General features: G+C 39.5%; 1 protein-coding gene across 1 annotated transcript in view; it reads left to right on the top strand.

Moving 5' to 3' along the window:
• LOC137278407 (growth hormone secretagogue receptor type 1-like) overlaps nucleotides 1-23,507 on the top strand; it is a 159,322-nt gene that overhangs the window by 117,920 nt on the left and 17,895 nt on the right. The window contains exon 4 of the mRNA XM_067810710.1: nucleotides 504-623. Within this exon, the coding sequence (XP_067666811.1) occupies nucleotides 582-623 (42 nt within the window). The 5' untranslated portion in view covers nucleotides 504-581. The remainder of the gene's footprint in view (nucleotides 1-503; nucleotides 624-23,507) is intronic.

Raw genomic sequence — 23,507 nt, 5'->3', positions numbered from 1 at the left:
AAAAGTTAAATGCTTAGTGGTTGTATCAAACCAACACTCGTCCTAGACACTGAGATCAGAATTAATCCGATCCACGGCCTAATCCAGCGTAACGGTACTGTCTGTACCGTCTAATGATCTAAAATCACTATCCACGCCTCAGTGCTTTCGTAAACAGATTTATGATTAGTAGTGCAATCCGATGCCACACTACTGAAGTCCATTTCTAACGTCAAACTATTAGCACAGGTGGCATAAATGACATATACGTCATGCAAGTGACATGACAATGAATGTCAGCATCGCCGTCACTCGTCATCTATCAACGCCTGCACCAGCAATAAGCTGCAACTAACGACCACTCATTTCACAGTCTTGTCGGCCCTTTCATACACTCCTAACACGGTATTGATAGAGGTAGCCATCCCGGAGCCTATTTCCATCGGCCGCAATATGTTGCCATATTACATTCGATCTGAGCCAGGCTTCAATTCACTCATCTCACATTCATTGGCCTGTTTCAGAGTAAGAACCGGGCTATGGGGCATTGACATGTTTATTGGAATCCGGATCTACCACACTGCTGATGGTTGGAAACAGATATGCAGTCCTTCTCCGAGTCACTAAACGACACCCAGCTGCAGGTGAGTGTGCTCATTTAGTAGATTGATTATTTGACCACAGGTAGTCATTTCGGACATGGCGAAGGTGTTTGTAATTATGCTCGGTGACACTTAGAGTCAACATATATTTCATACTTCACCAGAAACATCAGCGTAATAATTATCTCCAGTATGTACTAAGTATGGACAATAATCATGCATGAAGGCCTTAATTGCTAAGTTTTCTGTGTGTGATAGTTCAGTCAGTATACATGGGCATGCAGTAGGTGCAATGGTATACTGGTCATAGAAACAGTGTGTATTGAATTAATGTGCGTGTGTCGACAAATGTTGACAATGGTGAAATTCCTATGGAGATTACTTTTGTCATGGTATGTTTATTGTAGAGTTATACTGGGGTTAGAACGAACTCCAAGGACCGCACATTTCAGTTAGTTATACCCGCAGTTTATTTTAAGCACTTTCACTGAGACATAAAGGAAGTAGCGGCGGTGGGGTAGCCTAGTGGTTAAAGCGTTCGCTCGCCACGCTGAAGACCCGGGTTCGATTCCCCACATGGGTACAATGTTTGAAGCCCATTTTCTGGTGTCCCCCTCCGTGATATTGCTGGAATATTGCTAAAAGCGGCGTAAAACTAACTCACTCACTCATAAAGGAAGTGGAATTGACCAAACAGATTCGATATATCCGTCATTTAATTATACGCGTGTTTATTATAAAGGTAATTCAGTCTAAACAGTTTACATATATAGGATTACTTCACCATCGCTTTTTTCTGCAGTGCAGTCAAATATGTGCATAGACAGGCATACATGTTTGTGTTTACACAAAAACAATACCTGCATGGTGTCTATTGACAGCAGCAGAGGCATGTCGGACTTTTATGTTAATTGTATCTTCGTGTTGACATTTACCTATTTAACAGTCAGCCCCTTCTTTGGTATCAGGGACTGCATTGCAAAATCACTGGACTGGAACTTATTACTGTAGAGTTCTAAACATTTACTAGCTTGACGTACAGGTAGGCTTTTAATGGCCAAACTATTGTTTGGTAAACCAGACTGTGCTATACAATCACTGTGTGGAAGTTGATAACTGTTGATGAAATTCTTAGCCAGACGTACTCATGGACACGGCGGCTATTCTGGAATTTGTTGTATGTAGTATTGCTGCTTCTGCTAGATTAGATTTCAAACTGAGAAAAGGCCGAGTGCTCGTTCTTCCCTCTTGTTAATGCATATGCTATGTTGATTCAACACACTTGTGGCACTGAACCGTTACAGCGCTGATAAGATGTGAAATACCGTCATATTTCACATACGAATTGCCCTACGAGTAGACTCAGAGGCTAAGTTTGGCTTGTATGAAGCTCGGAGAATAACACTGAACTTAAGTTGAACTATATCCGGACGCGGTAGTTTGTATGTAGAAACGGACCAAATATACCGGATGTAAAAATTTTTGTTAAAGTTGTGGGTGTGATGTTGACTGGAAATGGATTAAAGCTCATCGAATCTTTGATTGGAACACCCACTGTGGATTCTGTATTAGCATGCTTCTCTGGAAACTGTCAATGTGGTATTTCCTGTCTGTAATGTGTGACATTCGAATGGATTAGTTCACCATAAAGCAACTGTATCATCATCTACGCCCTTACAGAGTCGTTTAGTAAAACATCTCGTATGCAATTAAACGTTAATATTATAGTGTAACAACACTTTCAGTGAGTTTCGTCTGAAATGAAAAAGTTCAATTATTTTACATTTCATCGTTGCATGTCAGAAGGTTTATTGTATCTTACGATTCATATCACACAGCGTCATATTAATTAGTAGGCTGGTTCATATTAATTTATGCCCAGGAAGACGACTAGGGATTAAAGTGCGACTTTTGTTAATGGCTCAGTGGTCAAAATGAGTTAATCAATCAACATTAATGTTTTCTTAATTGCAAATCGATAAATATGAATGATTTGTAGGAAGAGTTGATAAAACAGCTTTTGCATTTTTGTTAATGGAAAATGATAACACTTCTCTAACGCACAATTTAATCAGGCAATTGGAAATGTACAGTTTTGCTGAAGAAATAAGATACCAACATTAACTAATAGAACCACGGTGCCCAATAGAAATGTCTGCATCAAGAGCTATCGTGGGATTTGCGGCATATGTCGCTGTATATAAATGCCATACATCAAACTACCTCGTGTTGACAGTGGCTCAACTGTTCTCTCGCCGGAGAGAAGTCCCATGATATCTCAAAGCTTTCCGTGTATACACGAAACGTTAAATGTCTTGAAAGCGACACAAGGGACAAACTGAAGTTGATTAGCATTGTACATTGTAGCGAAACCAAGATTTACTCGTCTTCTCCGTTATCGGCCGATCTGACATCAAACTGTCAATTGGATTATTTCATAGCTACTGTAATCTAATTTCAAAGGAACCCTTTGTACGAGTGCAAATTTAAATTTCAGATTCCAATGTGACATGTGCCGTTGTAATTTCTTGAGCAAATTACGATCTTAAGGTACGAGGTCGGAATTTCAATCAATCCAATCACGACCCTACGTTCTCTGTGATGCTTGTTCAGACAATTCTACTCCTGGAATGTGCTTCTTTGAAATAGCGCTGCACATCACTATTCAGATTGCGAAATTGACAGTGAGTGCTGCAGTTTGAAGTTTACTTCTTATTGGGATAGCAGTGTAATTAAATGACATCCGCTACCTAATATAGGACGTGCAATTTGTAAAATTTGATTATAAAACATGCTCTTTTGGACTGCAGTTGAAGGGTAAAAGATATCAGTAAATGTTGGATGAATTCAGAGGATCAGGGCCCCTGAAGTGCCCTTGTTCAAATTTTTGATAACACATAAAGATATTCGATCTCATAGCTGCGTTGCAGATACGTCTTCACGTAATTCGATGCGTTCCTGTGATACAAAATGTTATCAGCCCCGTCAAATTGATTTAATATCTGATGAATGAATTATGACGTCAGATATATCGAATAACTATCGATTTCACGAAAATAGAAATTAATTAAGGCTCCCAACGGGGCAGTGCCTTACTATTTGAATGAATGCGTAAATGGACATATATGGTTTGGACACATTTTGATACTATCGAAGACCACACAATTCCACGTGACACTCATCTAGCGTGATGTCAAAAATAATTAAGACTAAGAAACCCAAGGTAAGCAAACATTGTCTGCGACAACGTGATACACACGTATCATCTACCAAGCAACATCTCCAAAACATGTAACATCTGTCAACCAGGTAATGCACACGTAACATGTACCAACCACTGTTCACCCAAAACACGTAACAGTACGAAGAGCACGTAATACATACGTACAGACCATGATGATCGTAACACAATGGAACATCCACCAACCACCGTCTATAAACACGTAACAATGTGAAAACCACGTAATACACACGTAACATCCACCAACCACCGTCTAAAAACACGTAACAATGTGAAAACCACGTAATACACACGTAACATCCACCAACCACCTTCTATAAACACGTAAAAATGTGAAAACCACGTAATACACACGTAACATCCACCAACCACCTTCTATAAACACGTAACAATGTGAAAACCACGTAATACACACGTAACATCCACCAACCACCTTCTATAAACACGTAACAATGTGAAAACCACGTAATACACACGTAACATCCACCAACCACCTTCTTTAAAACACGTAACAATGTGAAAACCACGTAATACACACGTATCATCCACCAACCACCTTCTTTAAAACACGTAACAATGTGAAAACCACGTAATACACACGTAACATCCACCAACCACCTTCTATAAACACGTAACAATGTGAAAACCACGTAATACACACGTAACATCCACCAACCACTTTCTATAAACACGTAACAATGTGAAAACCACGTAATACACACGTAACATCCACCAACCACCTTCTTTAAACACGTAACAATGTGAAAACCACGTAATACACACGTAACATCCACCAACCACCTTCTATAAACACGTAACAATATGAAAACCACGTAATACACACGTAACATCCACCAACCACCTTCTATAAACACGTAACAATGTGAAAACCACGTAATACACACGTAACATCCACCAACCACCTTCTTTAAACAAGTAACAATGTGAAAACCACGTAATACACACGTAACATCCACCAACCACCTTCTTTAAAACACGTAACAATGTGAAAACCACGTAATACACACGTAACATCCACCAACCACCTTCTATACACACTTAACAATGTGAAAACCACGAAGTACACGGGTATCATCTACCAACCACATAATACACGCGTAACATCTGTCAGCCACGTAATACGCACGTAATATGCACTGACCACCATCTTTAAAACACGTAACAATGTGAAAACCACGTAATACACACGTAACATCCACCAACCACCTTCTATACACACTTAACAATGTGAAAACCACGAAGTACACGGGTATCATCTACCAACCACATAATACACGCGTAACATCTGTCAGCCACGTAATACGCACCTAATATGCACTGACCACCATCTTTAAAACACGTAACAAATGAAAACCACTAAGTGTGCACGTAACATCTGTCAAGCAGGTAATATGCACGTAACACACGGTCCCTAGTATGGTGATCTACCTTCTGTTGTTGGTGATGTATAGTTCGTATTTTATATTGTATTGTCCAAATAGTGATATTAGTTTTAACTTTTCACACTGGTTTTAATTGTAACTGTGATATGCTAGTAGTTTTACTGTCCTTTGACGACAGATTTTTAAAATATTATACACATATTTCAATATCAAACATGTTTTCGTCACGATATGGCTGAAATATTGCCTATGTGACGTTAAGTATTAACTCACTCACTCACTCACTACATCACTACATCCACAACCACCTCATAACCTCATAACTCGTAACAGTTTGAAAACCACATTGTACACACGTATCATTCACCTACCACAAAATGCACACGTAACATATGTCAGCCACGTAATACACACCTATCATCCACTAGCCGAAATCCTCAAAACACGCAACTCTATGAAGACCACGTAATAAACATGTAACATCCACGAACCACGTAATACACACGTATCATACATCAAACACGTAACCGTTTGGAAACCACGTAATACACACGTAACATCCGTCAACCACGTAATATACACGTATCATACATCAAACACCATTCCCCGAACACGTAACCGTTTGGAAACCACGTAATACATACGTAATATCCGCCAACCACGTAATATACACGTAATATCCACCAACCACGTAATACACGCAGAAGGTCTACCAACCATGCAGTGCACACATATCATGCCCCAACTATGTAATACACACATTTCATACACCAGCCACGTAATACATACATTAACAAAGACAGCCACGTCATACACACGTTTCATCCACCAGTCACCATTCCAAAAGCACATAACGGTATGGAAACCACGTAATACACACGTAACATCTGTCAGCCACGTAATACACACATGACATCCACCAGCACTGTAATACACACTATCATCCACCATCCTCTTGTAACTCACACATAGCATCCACCAACCACATATAATACCCGCGGAATATCTATCAGCCACGCAATATACACGGAATATCTGTCAGCCACGTAATACATACTCTTCATCTGCCAGCCACGGAACACACAAGCAATATCCATCAACCATGTAATACACACGTAACATCTACCAACCACGTAATACACACGTAACATCTGTCAAACACGGAATACACACGTATTATTCACAGTCCATGTATAATACACACGTATCATCCACCAACCACGCAATACACACGGAAGATCCACCAAACAGGTAATGCACACATAACATCTACCAGCCACCGTCCCCCAAAACACGTAACACAATGTAACGCTATAGAGACCACGTAATATATGTACATGAAGAACACACAAAACGTCTCAACTCGTAACATGCAAATTGCATGTAATACCCATCACACACCAAACTCTCATCACGTGAACAATTTCTGTACCTAATATTCAAAAGCAGACTCCTAATACCCACGCTATACCCACCTAACACCCGTACATATACTCGTATCATCCCCCGGATCATCATGTAACTTCACGCCTGACCAACATGATACAATTCCCACGCCAATAAACACATTCCACGTCAATGTTTCCGAGCAACATGCTGATACATCACCATTAGTGACTCATGGGTTAACATAACGAACATCCCCAACAGATCATTGGCCACTCGGTAATTGTCATCGAAGCTTAAGTCAGATGAAATTGAGTTTAACGTTGCGATCAGGATTACTGCCTTTGTACAGCCACTCGTTTATGTATTTGTTCTCACTTATCTGGAATTATACCGGTTTTGTAGTACAAACCCTCTTACATACCATGCTGTGGTTACACTTAGACAACATACTAACATACACAACACTGACGTCGAGCCAAACAGACTTTGTTAAATCCACTGACATCTTAACTAGTCAGGAGAACAACAAGTTACCCTCTTTATCAGTTTCTTTCGCACAGCACGCTGGGAAATTGAACAAAGGGCATTCCAGACAAACCGGACACATGTTCAATCACCTATCACCTGGATATTGTATAAGCATTAAAACCGTTGTCGTTGTGAAGTGTGCCATGGATCTAGTCGTGATGTGTTTATTTCACAACTGGTTAAGAATCAATAGAGGCCCACAACGTCTCCTTATCGTTTATGTATATTTCATACCAACATAGCAGGACAGTCATGGACAATTATATTTCGAAAATCACATATACCACCTGACAATAATTCATATCTCACACACAGAGGTTCCTTTGAGCGGGATAAATTGATGCAGGCATGCTAAAACCTGTTTATGTCTGTTTCATACAGCCAGTTATATTCCCCTGTGTGGACTACAACAGAGCCGAGCACAGCTGGAAATCGCCATGTATGTTTATTTCTGGTGCTCACACTAGCTTGAGTTGATAGTCGATAAGTACATATGAATATTGTTGCAATAGTGATGGCCCTAACTTCAGATACGCAAGAAAGCCTATGCACTTTAAACCACAGTTTTGACGAACTCCAAGAGACAACTGAAATTCTGTAGCCATGATTGTATGTTTTAATAAGCCTTTCGACTAGAATTCACATTTATGAGTCCAGTCAGTAAAAACCTCTATCAAGTTCGCCATGTGCGTCAGCTCTGTGAAACCGAGTTCGTTATAATGATAGTTTATTGTGTATGTGTTTGCAGTCATTAATGGGCAGCTTTGCTCTTAGGTTATGGAAGTGTTGCTGTGTGTGTTGATCGTTTGTTGCGCTGTTAGTTTACAGCCGATTCTGGCCCACACATTGTCTTGCTGTGTCTCAGAGTCTTGCTGTCCCCAGTGCGATGTATATGGTGTTTATTGTTACTTGGTAAGATATCATTACTTCATTGTGGCATTACAAATTTCTCTTGTTATGGATTACATTTCCTTACAGCAGGGTTATTCATGAACACATAATCTCAAAGGATCCATGTATCGATGTGATTGTGCCGGGGAATGCATTCGTCAACCGCCCTTCTGCTTGATTAATCCTCTGACGTCCGTGGCCCAAAGTGAGTGCAAGTCACAGAGGTGGTTTACATGAAGGTGGCACTTATGTTAGTTTGTATGCTGTTTAACGTCACATTCAGCCATAGCCCTATAATATGACGATAATATGTTCTGAAATATATATTCTGGATCAGAATAAAGAGATATTCCGATATACGAAAACTTATGAATTACATCTTATTCCTCTTATACTTTTATCAAATGTGACCTATAAAATCGAAAATATCCTGTTAATCTGCGAATATTACATGCAACAAATCTTGCTCTGGCAGATGTAAAACGACCTTTTACAATTGTTCATGGTTTTGAACATACAGAAATTTATGCGCTATACAGAACAGAAAGGTAAGTATGTTCACATATCAATATATATGCAACAATGTAGAGGCTGTTAGTGGGTGTATTGTAGACTTTGGTGTGTGAAACGAACCTGGAAATGATATCACTTCACGGTTCAAATACTCATATGTCATGATTAAAGTTGTCAAGTCACCACTAAATCATAGAAAGGGTATCGATTGTTCTAGCGAGACCATAGACACCAATACTCATACACGTAAATAAAGCGAACAGCTGTTTGCGAAAAAATGTACCAACCACAGTCAATGTCTACAGAATATTGTTATTGCTGGTTTAATAACGTACGTTTATGTACACGGATATATTGTACGTTAATAATCGTTATTTCTTCAGTGCATCATATCGCGGACGTCTATATTGGAGGCAGGACACAACACGTATATTCCATTTGCAAAGACGAGTGAGCATTGTAATACCGCAACAAATATGCACTTGCTGCTGTATATGCACTGATGGGATTCGTTTGATCTGATGGATACATTGACAATTTCGATTAATCTGCCATATAGATAATAGAGGACGGTGATAGAGGCTTTGAATATCTAGTGCGTATGTGTGTTGGTAAATGTGTTTCAGTTTACCGATAAAAAATCATGGTCTCCTGAACGGCATTGTATATTTGTACCATGATTTATGTGTGTAAATTGAGGGTGACAAAATAGGTATTAGCCCACCAGACCGAAGGTGCAAGGCCCAACGTGCAATAATATAAAATGCACACATCCAGCTGGTGACAGCTCCGAAGGCACCAGGGCAAAGCCTATTACAATTGATCTGTTTTGTGGCCAAAACATAAGCCGTTAAGTTAGATAACTCAAACCTCTGTCAGGATCAACATTACTCGATCAATTTACTCGACATTATGACGTCAAGATACCCTTTCAGGCTACCCAATCGACTGGTATGGATTTTCACAACATGGCGTATGACCAGCAAGGTTGCTGGTTTCATAATGAGTAATGAGTTTCCGGATAGCCTTGATGACTGTCATGAAGGTCAACCACAACGGCAGCACGTTGACATTTCTAGTCGACCAAGGGTTCTTATCATTAACTGATTATGATGAACGCAATTAGTAACATCGATGTAAAACAACCTCTGAAGAATGTCTTGAGAAAGAAAGGTATTCGTAATCATTTGCTTCAACAGTTCCAGTAGAATTTCCGTTATGACTCCGTTGCAAGGAATAACGGATTATCTGTCTGTCAGAAACAACACGAAACAGCAGAAGACAGTTATACCACATCAATCGCTCTGGAGTGGCAGGTTATAAACAACAGATACCATGCTTTGTTTGTTCAAAATACACACATATATATACAATACGTATGGAGATATTGTCATTTTGATCAATAATTCATACAAGCATCGTGATTTTGGGTACTCATAAGTTCAAGGTCAAGAAGGTGAAGGTCACCCAATGGATCACAAGTTGATATGATGTTAACTACACAGACTGTAACATTGCCCTGCAGGGGTTAGTTAACATACCCACCGCTGCAGTACAGTGATTGTAGTATTTGGCACTGCATCAGTGGATGTGAGAATTCCATCACCATCCAGCATCAGTTGGCGCTCAAGACTCCAGGAGTTGGCCGATCGAATAGCCGAGACGAATAAAATGCTAGTTCCACGGACACAGCAGAACACAGATGATCGCTCGCGGTGACTCATTATGATGCGATGAGTGCACTCCCCTGTGTGAAGTCGTGTCGCTACGATATTTGTCAATTCGGTGCCGACTCACCAGATCTCATTGATTCAGTGGAGTAACCCTTACGGCTGTTACAGTTGGTGGTTCTCGGAATAACGCATGTAACCTACATAAACGTATGTCTAGATAAGAGATTTTCTTTGTAAATTGTGGTAAAACACAATAGTCCACTTTGAGGAACTATACGGAAAGGGAACTTCGATTTGGTGACATGGTTATCTTAGCCGTATTTGAACATCGTATATAACAAACGTATTGGGACTGCGCTGTCGTGGATGAACTGGTCCATCATTAAATTTTTTCGTATTTTTTCAGGTCGCATGTCAGTGACCGGGTGTCAGGACACAAATAATTAACACTTGCTTTTGTCGCAAATCGTGTGAATGGTAGTTGCCATCTGATAGGGTAGGCCATGGATGCTCTTTCTACATAAGTCATCAATAATGGCTAGTGATCAGTTCATATATTTTTTTGTAGTGAGTGTGAATTACAATTTGACGTCACATCGGCAATATTTCACCCGTATCGTGACCAAAACAAATGTGATTATATAGAATATGTATATGTTATGAAACACAAAGGACGGTAAAATAACTGGAGTATCACAATTCGAATTTAAAACTAGCATACAAATAATAGCACAAATTGGCCAAGACATAATATAAAAATAGGCTATAGATCACCAACAACTGAAGGTAGATCCCCACACTAGGGACCAAGGGGACTTATATTACTTTTACTACATGCATGGACCCTAGCTGGATTTACACCATGCCCTCAGCTGCTGGCGATTGTAGGAAAATGTAGCCGAAATTTAAAATGACAGGAATACTACGCTTAAAAATTGGTGAGTTTAAATTTGACTTTGAAAGTTTGGGACCTTTTTCTAGTATGAGTTGTTTCGATAACCAATGACATCTGCATCATCTGATGATTGCGACCCTGTCTTCTTTGTACGGTGACGTATTTCATGTTTTTGTATTGATGACATTTTTCACTAACCCTTCTTCTGCGACTGCGCAGTGAACAATATTTGTTTCCAAAGTAACCTCCTATGTTAGATAACTTTAAACTATGTATTATGGTTTACTTTGATAGTGTAAGTCCCGTGGTTGTGAAGAAGATTCAAAATTTAGATATTATTTTGATGATGTCTTAGACAAGGATGTCGGATGAGTCTCCAAACGTTAGTTATGAAACGTCTACCCATACTGTATTGTTCCATAAATAGCCAAAGTGGAGGTAAAATGTGTGAAAACGATGCAATTCCGGGATCGAATGCTACACAGTACAATTCTGACTACAACTCTGACTCTATCAACGTCAGCGGATAATAAGAGAGGAATATTTACACTAAGCTGCAGTTATTTGAAAATCATATATTACTGAAGTAGTTGATGCAAAAGGACATGACACTCGATAATTCAAAGTGGGGTTTTATCATGCGTTTGGAAAATACTGAATTCCGAATGGAAAAATTAAATAACTTCTCCTTGGAACAGCCGCTAAAGCAAATATCTGCAGGAAAGGGACGTCAACGTCGTCAACAAAGTTCTTTGGCAGATGTCATTGTATATAACAGGTACAACTATATGTTACAACGGAAATGTTGTGCCATTACATGGCTCGATATAAATAAGCAATCATATCTGAGTTAAATGACCCTTTAGAAGCTTATTAACAGAGTATTAGGGACAACTGAGCTGGAAATACGACCTCATTATTTGGACATTGAAGTAACCTTCTAATTCTTGCTTTATGTGTGGCATTTAAACACGGTGAGGAAATCCTTGTGAGCAATCAACACCATAAAAGAGTCAGTTAAATCAGCGTATCCTCATCGATTTCGAAAATAATGCAAAACATCGGCTAACCAGGACCACTTCATTGATGTCTTCGGTTACTCTCGTGCTGTTTGATCGTGTGTATAATGTAGATAAACGTACTTTGATGCACATACGTGCGTTAAGTTTAACATTTGAAATCTCAGTTTGTTTGGTTTCAGAATACATTTAGGGCTGTTAAAGATACAAGTAACCTATATCTACATTGAAAACGCTGGTGTCGTCCCATTAAGCTACTGTCCTCACGGTGACATGGCAATCCAGGCACTAATTCATACCTGTCCGCTCAAACCAAACACTCATTCATATGCTAACAGTTCTAGATTGATCACATGAAACAAAGATAATGACATTGTTGAAGACTAGCGGCTGAAACGTCTACGTCTGAGCTAGATCCCGGGTAGAATTAAGAGCAGCCCATGCTTGACGTAAAAGGCGACTAACGGGATCGGGCGGTCAGGCTCGAGGCTCTTTGACAATATCAAAACTGCTCAGAACGATGCTCATAATATTGATCACAGGGTCCAGACTCAAGTATTACAGACCGCCGCCATATAGCTGAAATATGACTGAGTGTGTCGTTAATCAATCAGCAAACTAGCCAACGTCTGCGCTGAAGACGATGCCAAACCTTTGGGGACATCGACCTCTTTTACACCATAGACCCCATACAGAGACATGCGAGTTGTATCCTCTAACACAAATCGAATCCGCTATATCTCTGTCCACTACTTCAAATAAACAGTGTGGCAATATTATACCATCCGCAGACGTTTGTCTCTAACACATCAATCAAGGAGTCGAACACTTGTAAATCCATTAGACGATAAGCTGACATAGCATATTTAATTAGCATTTGAATATGATCCCGGGACAGCTAACTGTATTACACCCGCCATCACAATGAAGATGTACCTAGACGGATACCGTGGAGAGTCGGTGACTGGTTGCCTCTAGGGATGCAATTAATATCATGTAAATTGAGCTGAAGTGTGTGTACATTCTAACAGATCTGTCTATCCTGCCCAACACTTGTTCTCATAAATGGATTTTTGTGCGGTACGGAACTGCCTGTTTCATCTGTGGATGAACAAAGGCAACCAGTGCATCCTCGACCACGTTTTGGAAGTCACTCCAGTGCCACTTGTTCTATGTAGTGGAAACTGAGAGGTGTTAACAGAACACCGGACGCCAATATAACCTTTAAGATTGCTATTCATTGCTTGTGGAATGTAAAGTTACTAACGTACAGGCTTGTATCTCCAGAGCAGAAGGGACTAGTGCAAGCATTAGAAAGTTGTATATCGAGAACAGCAGCCAGCATGTTTGGATAGCACCCACTATGTACAATTGTTTATTGTTGGCACATACCAATAATTTAACATTTTACATCCATGAATTTTGTGACCTTAGATTTTTGCTTGACACTGTTATCGTATTATACTATTATACAAAGTGAATGTCGCTGCAGTGTCGTTGTAACTCGATCCGCAGATTGTGGATATAATACTAAATTTAGATTCCTCCTGCTTTTAATCATTGTCATCTCTTTAGTTGAGCTCAAAGCTTGTTGAGCTCAAAGCTTGTTGAGCTCAAAGCGTTAATGTTCCACGAACTTTTTCTCTAGCATCGCTCGTGGACGTGATTGTATGTTGACAAGCATAATTGCTATGGCACGGACTGCTTTGACATCAAACTCGAGTGTAGGAAATACATCTATACAAACATATCATCCATAAAAACCAGTGGTCGACCAGAGAGGATGCTAGACACTACTCTAACGCGTAATTCTCGCCAGTTGTAGTGTGCTGCACTGGCCCCAACGAAGAATAGGGTTTTATGAATGTCAACGTCTTTAATAAGCGGAACACAACGTTTCGGGGTATAATATTATCCGTACTCCTTCAACAGGTGAATAAATGCTATAAGGCAGAGAGTAGATACATGCACATGTAAGTACAGGTCCTCATTTGACTAAGTTCGAAAGTGATCGTTAGTCACTAAGACAACCTTAGTACAACGTTAAAGAATGCGGAGTTAATGTTATCTTTAGTAAAGGTTGCTTCATGAAAGGAGTCCCGGGTCTTTAAGGGGCTTTCAGAAGTGATAAATTCAAGAAGGACCGTTTCGTCCATATCACTTCTATGCAAACACGTGTGCTACATAATATCTGTAAATTCTGGTCTGGTGATTTGACTGATTGCAGAGCATCGTTTCGCGACGGTGTTGGATGCTTCTCACCATCTCAGCCACCGGCCATGCTTATTTCTAAAGTCTGTCTTGGTTCTTGCTGACTTCGGCGCAAAGCCGAAAACACTCCGACACAAACAGACATTGTGGTCCTTCGGCTTTCATCTGATCGAGACGCAGATGCTCCACTGAAGATATGTTACAGATACAAGCAATTCATCAAAGGTTTCCTTCTGTTAATGAATATCTGAAGTTAGCTTCTTCTGCGATGACCACCTATCCTGGAAAACATTTCTATCACTTATAAATATTTACCACAGCTAATCAATTGACGGAAATGCATCAACAAAGGTCCAAGGACCACGCGTCAGTTACATCACCTCTAACACACACCACTCCTACCTGTAAATGTAGACAATAAGCAAAAACGATATACAATTTGAACTTCAAAGACGACTATGAATGGAAACAGTTAGCACGCTGGGAGGTTGTTCTTTATCTGGTTTTGTCCATCAATGTTTAACTGATCATGTTGATTCTGGACGCCTGGGTGTGGGATCCAGATATAGCGCCAATTTTGTTTGTTTTCAAGGGCAATTCTGACCGACTCCCATATGCGTTTGTGATTTTGTATAACAAACTGTGTAAATATTGTAAATTTTGTTTGAAAGAGAAAATGACATCGCAGACAAAGTCTGCCAATTACCAGAACGAAAGTACTAAGGTACCTTGATACTCGGATACCGTGGGCAGCCGAATAATACTGTATCGAAACATCTTCCTGAACATTTGCGGTTCCTGCCAATGCAGTAACTCCTCCTCCTTTGCCCCGCCTACGAAAAGACCAGTTACTTCTTCTACTACAACTGCTGCTGCTCTTACTACTACTACTACTACTACTACTACTACTACTACTACTACTACTACTACTACTACTACTACTACTACATGAAGATCCGGGATAGTACTGGTCGTCAGCAAATCATGTCTGTTGGACGGACGGACAGTAGTGCTACTATCACTATTGTTCATAGTATATTACCACCACCACCACCGTTATACTACTACTACAACCACTACTTCTACTACTACTACTACCGTCACTACTACTACTATCACTGCTACTGTTAGTACTAACACTACTTCTACTACTCTTACTACAACTACTTCTACATTAAATGTCGTGTGTCTCAGAGGGAGGTCGGGAGGCCCTGGCACAATGTAGATGGTAAGGCTCGCTTGTCTATTCTACAGCGAAGACGGCGAATGGGACTTCCCACAGGAATTTGCAGCCTTCTGCATTACCCAGAGCGTCAGAAGGGTTGTGCTGTGGGTTCACGCAAGCCCTCAGTCAAGATCATGGGGGCACAAAATCAAGGTGACCGAGAGCAATGTGGAACCTGACAACGGTGCACTTGTGATATTTGCATATTTGCCACGTTTTTCCTGTATCTTGTCAATCACGATAGTGGCAAAAGGAGCTGAAGTTCCAATGCTGTTAGTAATGTCAAAATGAACAGAAACAAAACATGTTGCCTTGGGTATTTCCTAGGCTGTTTCTCCCAAACACTGTAATTGCCATTTTCCATGACACACTCTACATGTCATACCATGTATGGACCTCGAGGTTAAAGTTATAAATATGTCAAAGACCGAGCAAAGCCGTCGTGGCGGTTAAAATACTCTGTCCGAATTGGTATCATCAATAAAGTGAGAATATTAATAATATGATGTTTTCTTTTAGTACCATAATGTTATCATATACATTTACGATCAAAGGAGTGACCTTTTCACAAATGCCAATTACATCGGCATATTCTGCACTTAAACAAGTCATTGTCTTTTGATAGAAACATAATGATTGAATTTTGTTCAAGTATAAAGTTTTAGTTGCATGTTACCTTTAATTACAAAGTTATATGTACTTTAGTCCTCCTTTCATTCCGAGCACGAGTTGCGTGTGCATTTGCAAGCAGAATATTGTATTCCCGTGCAGTTCAGTGTATACACATATGAGACAGCGGAAATTAATTTCGATCATTCTGTAGAATGCATTGTTCACGGTTTCAGTTTCGTGTGCAGTCATATGTGTACACAGTAAATAAGGCGCATTTACTTGTTAGATGTTCAATTATGCGCATGTTTTCCTATTTCAGTCTGCTGTGTTAACATCCTTTTACGGACCTGTCGTCAAATACAAGCCATGCATGCATCAGAATGTACATAATGTTTTGCTTTTAATCTTCTTCCGAAAAGGTACTGCACTTCGACGTATGTGGTCGTTTTTTGTCAATTGAAAAGTCGAATGTTTGATTTAAAACGTTGCTGTTTATCGACGACCTTTATATAATGTTGCTAATACAGAACCACCTACGCCAGGCAGGATGCGTTTTGAATTCTGATCTTCGAACATCCTTAGTCACCAATACCGTTTCTTCTGTCATTAAAAGAAAAACAATTTTCGAAGATATGAAGAACATGCGTTTAGTTGGGTTGATATCGGGGTATGAGTTGCATTGGTCACGAACACATCGACAGACAAGTCATTTGTTCATCTTAAAACTAGGCAAATTAAAGTAGGCCATTGCATAATTTTGTTTTTTTACGCTTTCGTAAGTGGCATCTGCTTATCGAACCACTTCACCGAGTCCATTTTGTGAAGTCCTGGTATATCGAACCACTTCACCGAGTCCATTTTGTGAAGTCCTGGTATATCGAACCACTTCACTGAGTCCATTTTGTGAAGTCCTGGCATATCGAACCACTTCACCGAGTCCATCTTGTGAAGTCCTGGCATATCAAACCACTTCACCGAGTCCATTTTGTGAAGTCCTTGTATATCGAACCACATCACCGAGTCCATTTTGTGAAGTCCTTGTATATCGAACCACTTCACCGAGTCCATTTTGTGAAGTCCTTGTATATCGAACCACTTCACCGAGTCCATTTTGTGAAGTCCTGGTATATCGACGAGTCCATTTGTGAAGTCCTGGCATATCGAACCACTTCACCGAGTCCATTTTGTGAAGTCCTTGTATATCGAACCACTTCACCGAGTCCATTTTGTAAAGTCCTTGTATATCGAACCACATCACCGAGTCCATTTTGTGAAGTCCTGGTATATCGAACCACATCACCGAGTCCATTTTGTGAAGTCCTGTTATATCGACGAGTCCATTTTATGAAGTCCTGGTATATCGAACCACTTCACCGAGTCCATTTTGTGAAGTCCTGGTATATCGAACCACTTCACCGAGTCCATTTTGTGAAGTCCTTGTATAGGAAGCATTCTGTGTGGGCAGTATAAGGAAAGTTGGGGCTATACCATAAAACAACGAATTACAAAATTCACGAGTAAAAAAGTCTTAAATGTAACATCTTTCCATGAATCACAAAGCAGCTTGCAATAACTGCACAAATGTATCTGGATGACGCCCTAAGACATAGATTCTGCAGTAATTGGCAAAACGACAACATTGCACGACTATTTGTTGCAGATCTTTTGGGTCCATGATCTGATCACAACAGATTTTATTACGATTAAAAATTCACAAAAAGATGCTGACCTTCAAATATCAAAGTGACGTTTAATATTCCATTTAGTTCAAGAAAGGTGTTAAGCAAATAAATTGCTTCAGCCAACTTTAGCTGCTTATTGAAAACGTTCAGTTTCATAGCACGTTATTTTACCACTTAAGTATAAATGGAAATTTACATTAATTTGTGAATTGTGTACACGTGCAAGATTTGGGAATATGTCTAAATCAATTTAAAAGCTGGCAAGATTTCAACTACACATGCCTACATGAGATCATTGTCAACAGTTGTGGGATTTTTAGAATGCAATTTGTCCACATTTTAATTCAGGCAGGCGGTTACAGCAGATTGTTTTATGGTACATGTTTTACCGTAGATCGAATATTTTATGAGATCCGTTTGGATATCACACGACAGCGTGGAATGCCTTTGCGTATACTTTCATGGTTTTACTCAGAGTGTTCAGCTTTTTTAGAATGCACTCTTTTGACCAAAACAATTTTAATATGAAACCAGGCTCGTGATTGCAAACGCGAAAAGTATGTGTTGTTTTTGAGCAATTAAACTTATGTCAGTCACAACTGACAAGAAGAGAAATTGCTCTATCTGAACTGAATGATAATAGTGACAGCTACGAGAATAGACCATTTCCCTGTTCATCCTATGGTAGCTGCAATAATACCCAATGCTGTACACGCATAGGCGTTGCCATGCCTTGTGTTATTTGAAGATTATGCAATGCTTTCAATTACGATCGTCGTTCTGAATGGCACTAACCATATGACCAGCACATTATCCATGCGAACACTCATTAGTGTTGGAAACATTGTTATAACACTGTGTTCCCTGGTGTGCAGTGTGTGTTATCTTTCTCGCGATTCCCAGGTAACTAACGTCATGCAGTCTCTGAATGGGGACCATTCACTCTAATTTAGGAGCATTCTGTTGTTCGAAAAATATCAACGTGCATCAGGAGATACTCATTAGCCTGTCCCAAGATTTCTTCGAGGAATTTTAATAGGATAGGTGAGCATCGGTTTGAACGGTATAGTGTCATGGTTCTTCAACTAACTGATTCCAGAATGGTCAACATTATATATACGTGCATTTATTGCCTAAATACCTTACGAAATCGCCTGTTCATATATAAAAAAGAGAACAGAAGAGTCCTAAGAATTATTTCCTTGATCAAGAGCCGATTCCACATGCATCGTGTATTTACGAAATATGAATAATACTTTAAGTAGGTTGTTAGTTAAGTGTTACGGAAGCTTCATGGGGTTTGCCAACAGGTTAGCGTATACTGTTGACAAAGACATGAAAAGTCTGTCAAAACTATCTTGGGGAAAATATGGCCATGAACAAACAGAAGGAACTGAATCAGACATTAATTGCGTCATTTCAAATAACTTTCCCCGTCATGTCCACCTTGAAGTCTTCAGAAAATAGGTCTTCAATGATATAACCAGGAACAGACAACGTTTGGACTATTTGTCTATAACGCTCATGTTTCCGAGTCTGTTGTCAGTAATCCGAAAAAAGGTCTTGTATGCGGTAACCATGATCAAACATATATGAATCTATTTGCATTCGGCCTTCAAGGGTACATTTTCCATTTTCTGATCTTACTGTGCGTCAAACATTCGTCCACTCGCTATTCCTTTGTAAAGTACATATTCTAAACAAGACACACTTTCTCGTCAAACGAAAGAACTGTTACAGTCAACATTTATTATATGTTCCACCACACCTACGAGTGCACCGTCACCATGGTTATTTCATCTTTTTATGTGCAGAAGGACGTCGAAATACATCGACTCATGAAACGTTAAACACTTGTAATTATTCTATCTTGAAGTGTAATTCAGAGCACACGCAATATGTGGGAAACGAGGAACGTTATTGTTTGTATCATTTTCGAGTAATGTGTAATACAAAAAGCTAAAGCGCCGAAAGAGCCATTACGTTACAGTATATTCAAGTGGACGACAAGACCCACAGGTATATGTATGTTTGCGGTCTGCGGTCTGCGGTCTGCGGTCTGCGGTGTAATCACTGTTCATGAAGTCGACTCATGCTGCCAGCAGCAGTATATTCGGTTACATTCATCACGAATAGTCGTTTGCTCCGCAACCATGTCGTTGTCTCACCAGTAAAACATACTCTTTGAGTGTCATTCTAACAGTTGAAGAGATGAAGAATGAGGACAGTTTTTATGAATATAGAACGTCTTTATTCTGTAAAGCGATATTTCGATATAGATTGTAATGTTGTCAAGTGCTTGACAGAGACACAAGAATCTATGTCGAGACGTCACCTAGACAGAGTAAAGAAGTTGTTTATCCATGAAAATTTTCCTCATTCTTCGTCTTGCATATAGAATCCCTGCATAAGATCTGTTTTGATTTGCTACAAAAGTGGGTTTAACACTTAACCTTTGTTAAATCCTGAAGGAATGTACATACATGTAATACATTGTCGATGGTTATATAAATTTACATCCAACGACATATAAAAAAAAGAAAGATGCCAAACATTTTTTTCCTTTTTCTTGAAGTTTATTTTAAAAAAACCCATTGGGTCCTGCGTTTTGTTTTGTGTTGCTGCTGATGCTGTCATACAGCTCACCGTGTATTCTATTAGTCTTCTGGACCAGTGATTTCAATTTAAGTTAGATGTAAACAGGACGGTACATAATCCAGTACTATGTTGGACGCAAATCCTAGATCACGACCACTATAACACGAAATGCTACTGAAGATCATTTGAACAGATTCGGCACGTAATGTTTCACGAGTTTAAACATTAGTGATAAAATGTTAAGACAGAGAGAGATAGTCCACACACGTTAATGTAGAGATTATGGATATTATAGCGGGAGCGGTGACATAAGATATGTTCTCATCTATATCCATCAGATCAAGAGATATTTCGATTTCACAAAACACCTCGATCCAAAGTTTCAGCGTTTGTTTGACAACACACAAAATCAGATAATGGCCTTTTCTACTTTCGAAAATGTCGTGACGAACAAAAAGAGATTTTCGGGACGCATTGATCATTTTAGTTATCGAGGTGAAAGGAAGACTGATCGCCATTTATGTGTTATAGGTGTGACATGTGATCGGTCATACAGATAAACGTTCCTACTAACATATCTCATAAAGTCTTCGTCGAAGCTGTTACAAACAGAACACATTTCAAATCACGACCTCGACACATTCATCAACTTTTTAATTTCACATTTGCCTTGTCTTGAATATTCGAAAATGACCAGGAAATGACAGGAAATTTGCATCGTTGCGAAATATCATCAAATTAGTGATGTAGAATATAAGACTTAGTATTTTCGTGTGAAACTTTCATTAAATGTCGTTTAAATCAAGAAGGAATCAGTTTCAGATAATGAATCAATACATACACTGAGGACTTTGGAGGAGTTCTGTAAAATAAGCTGTTTGATATCAGTCCACTGTGTATAACTCCCTGTTTCTATTCATAAATAATTTCCTTCGATTAGTACAGTAATATAATTACGCATGACATCAAGAAGGAATTCGCTCGTGACGCCAAAGGACCGAGTTCGATTCTCCACATGGTTAAGAGTGTGAAACCCATATCTGGTGTCTATTAATATTGCTAGATATCTGACCCTCAGAGTCAAGAACCATATTGCCAGCACAGGTTAGGCGGCTGACTTGTGTGCGGGCGATTTGGTGCCTAACTCTGAGGGTGCGGGTTCGAATCCCGTATGGGACACAAAGAAAACGTACTAGAATTTGTGAGTCACTAAGAAAGCTTAATCCCAAATATGACATAAGTTACGTCTGACCACCTTCTAAATGGCACTGTATAATCTTACAAATTGCAGAATAGGTAGAAATATTTATCCTTACTGAACTCCCTGACGAAAGCAGAGTTGCTGGAATGATTCCGAATGTTTCGTGTCAGACAGGATCCACTCACGGTATATTTGATGACATCACAGGCAGGATCCGCTCACGGCCTCTTTGACGACATCATCCCTGTATAATCGTGTGCATAACATACTAGTAGTAGGAATGGGACATCCTTTACGTCTGCCGTCTTCTAACTAGCAAACATTCGAAAATAAGCAGGATTTGACATAAAAGAACTTATATGGATATGCATGCGTGCACATGAATAATTATTCAAAACAGACTTAATCCTCTGTCACTCAATCACTCGTTCACTCACATAGCGTTCGTTCCACCGCGGTTCTGCAAGACAACTTCTCATTATGTGGAAACATTGTATATTAAAAAGGGTTTCTGACATTGTTCGGGAATGCATACAAGTATGAATGCATAACTAAAACAGAATAGGCATTCAAATATTGCTATTTCAGTTCAAGGATTTATTCCACATCATGTTCTCTTGAGTGGTCATCACCTCTGAGTAGAGTCAGCACTTCGATACACGGATTTTTAGATTTTAGAGTGGCCATATTTCTTCTTCAGGCTGAGGTAAAATGGAAGTAGAAATTGTAAAAAGAGGCTAAAGCACAAGAAATATTCCCGAAATAGCTAAAATTAAAATCGATTTCGAGAACTGATGTTTATATCCGGTTTGTCTGAGGGATTTCATTACTAATTGTGTCTGTGTCATTATCAAAGTTACAACAGAATTAATATCTCCGACACTTAAGGGTATTATTGGTGTGAGTCAACCAAGATCTTTCATGAGTAAACTTCAAGGTTCCTGCAATGAAAGCAATATAAGCACCTCAAGTAAAACTTATCTTCAAGCTGCACAACCACGTCACAATATGTGTTATCTCAGCGAACCTTGAAGGCCTTCAGCAACCCATGCTTGCCATAAAAGCGAGCTATGTTTGTCGTAAAAGGCGACTAACGGGATCTGGTGGCCAGCTGCAGGGTCGCTGACTTGGTGGCACATGTCATCGGTTCCCAGTTGCGCAGATCGATGCCCATGCTGTTAATCACTGGATGGTCTGGTCCAGACTCGATTATTTACAGACCGGCGCCATATAGCTGAAATCTGCAGCGTAAACCTAAACTCACTCACTCACTCACGTTATCTCATCGTTCTGTTGTCTCGAACAATCCATAACTCGATACAGCTGAATGACCGTCCCATATTACAGATGTTCAGATGTTGCACGTGATCTGAAGGTCCAAATATTATTAATTTTATATATAAGCATTTAATATATTGTATACACACGGGTGTAAGACTTATGAATTATTCCTGTTGTGTGGAATGTATGCTATCTTTATCTTGAAATACATTAATTTCAACGATGAGGTCTGGTGATAACAGACAATTAGGCTCCCTGGAGAGGCTTTATACCGTTTTGATTAATAATTATCATAGTATCTGATACTGTAGTTGATATGTCCTTGTGCATAATCCTCTTAGAATAGATATGTCTGATTATTATCAAATCATTTTTGTCGCTTTTACGGAGAATAATATGTCATATATATTCATGTTCACAACAACTTTTAACTATACAGCATACCCATATTCAATCTCATCATGCTTCCCGCAGCGATGAAATATGATAAGTCTGAATTCAGTAAATATGCCTATCAGTATTGAAAGTTCGTGGAGCAATTGCCTCATTATTTTTGTCCGACCT

The sequence above is a fragment of the Haliotis asinina genome, chromosome 3, assembly GCF_037392515.1.
Source record: "Haliotis asinina isolate JCU_RB_2024 chromosome 3, JCU_Hal_asi_v2, whole genome shotgun sequence".
NCBI classification, from domain to species: Eukaryota; Metazoa; Mollusca; class Gastropoda; order Lepetellida; family Haliotidae; genus Haliotis; species Haliotis asinina.
Note: the sequence above shows the minus strand (reverse complement) of the source record. Positions and strands in the feature narration are given on the sequence as shown.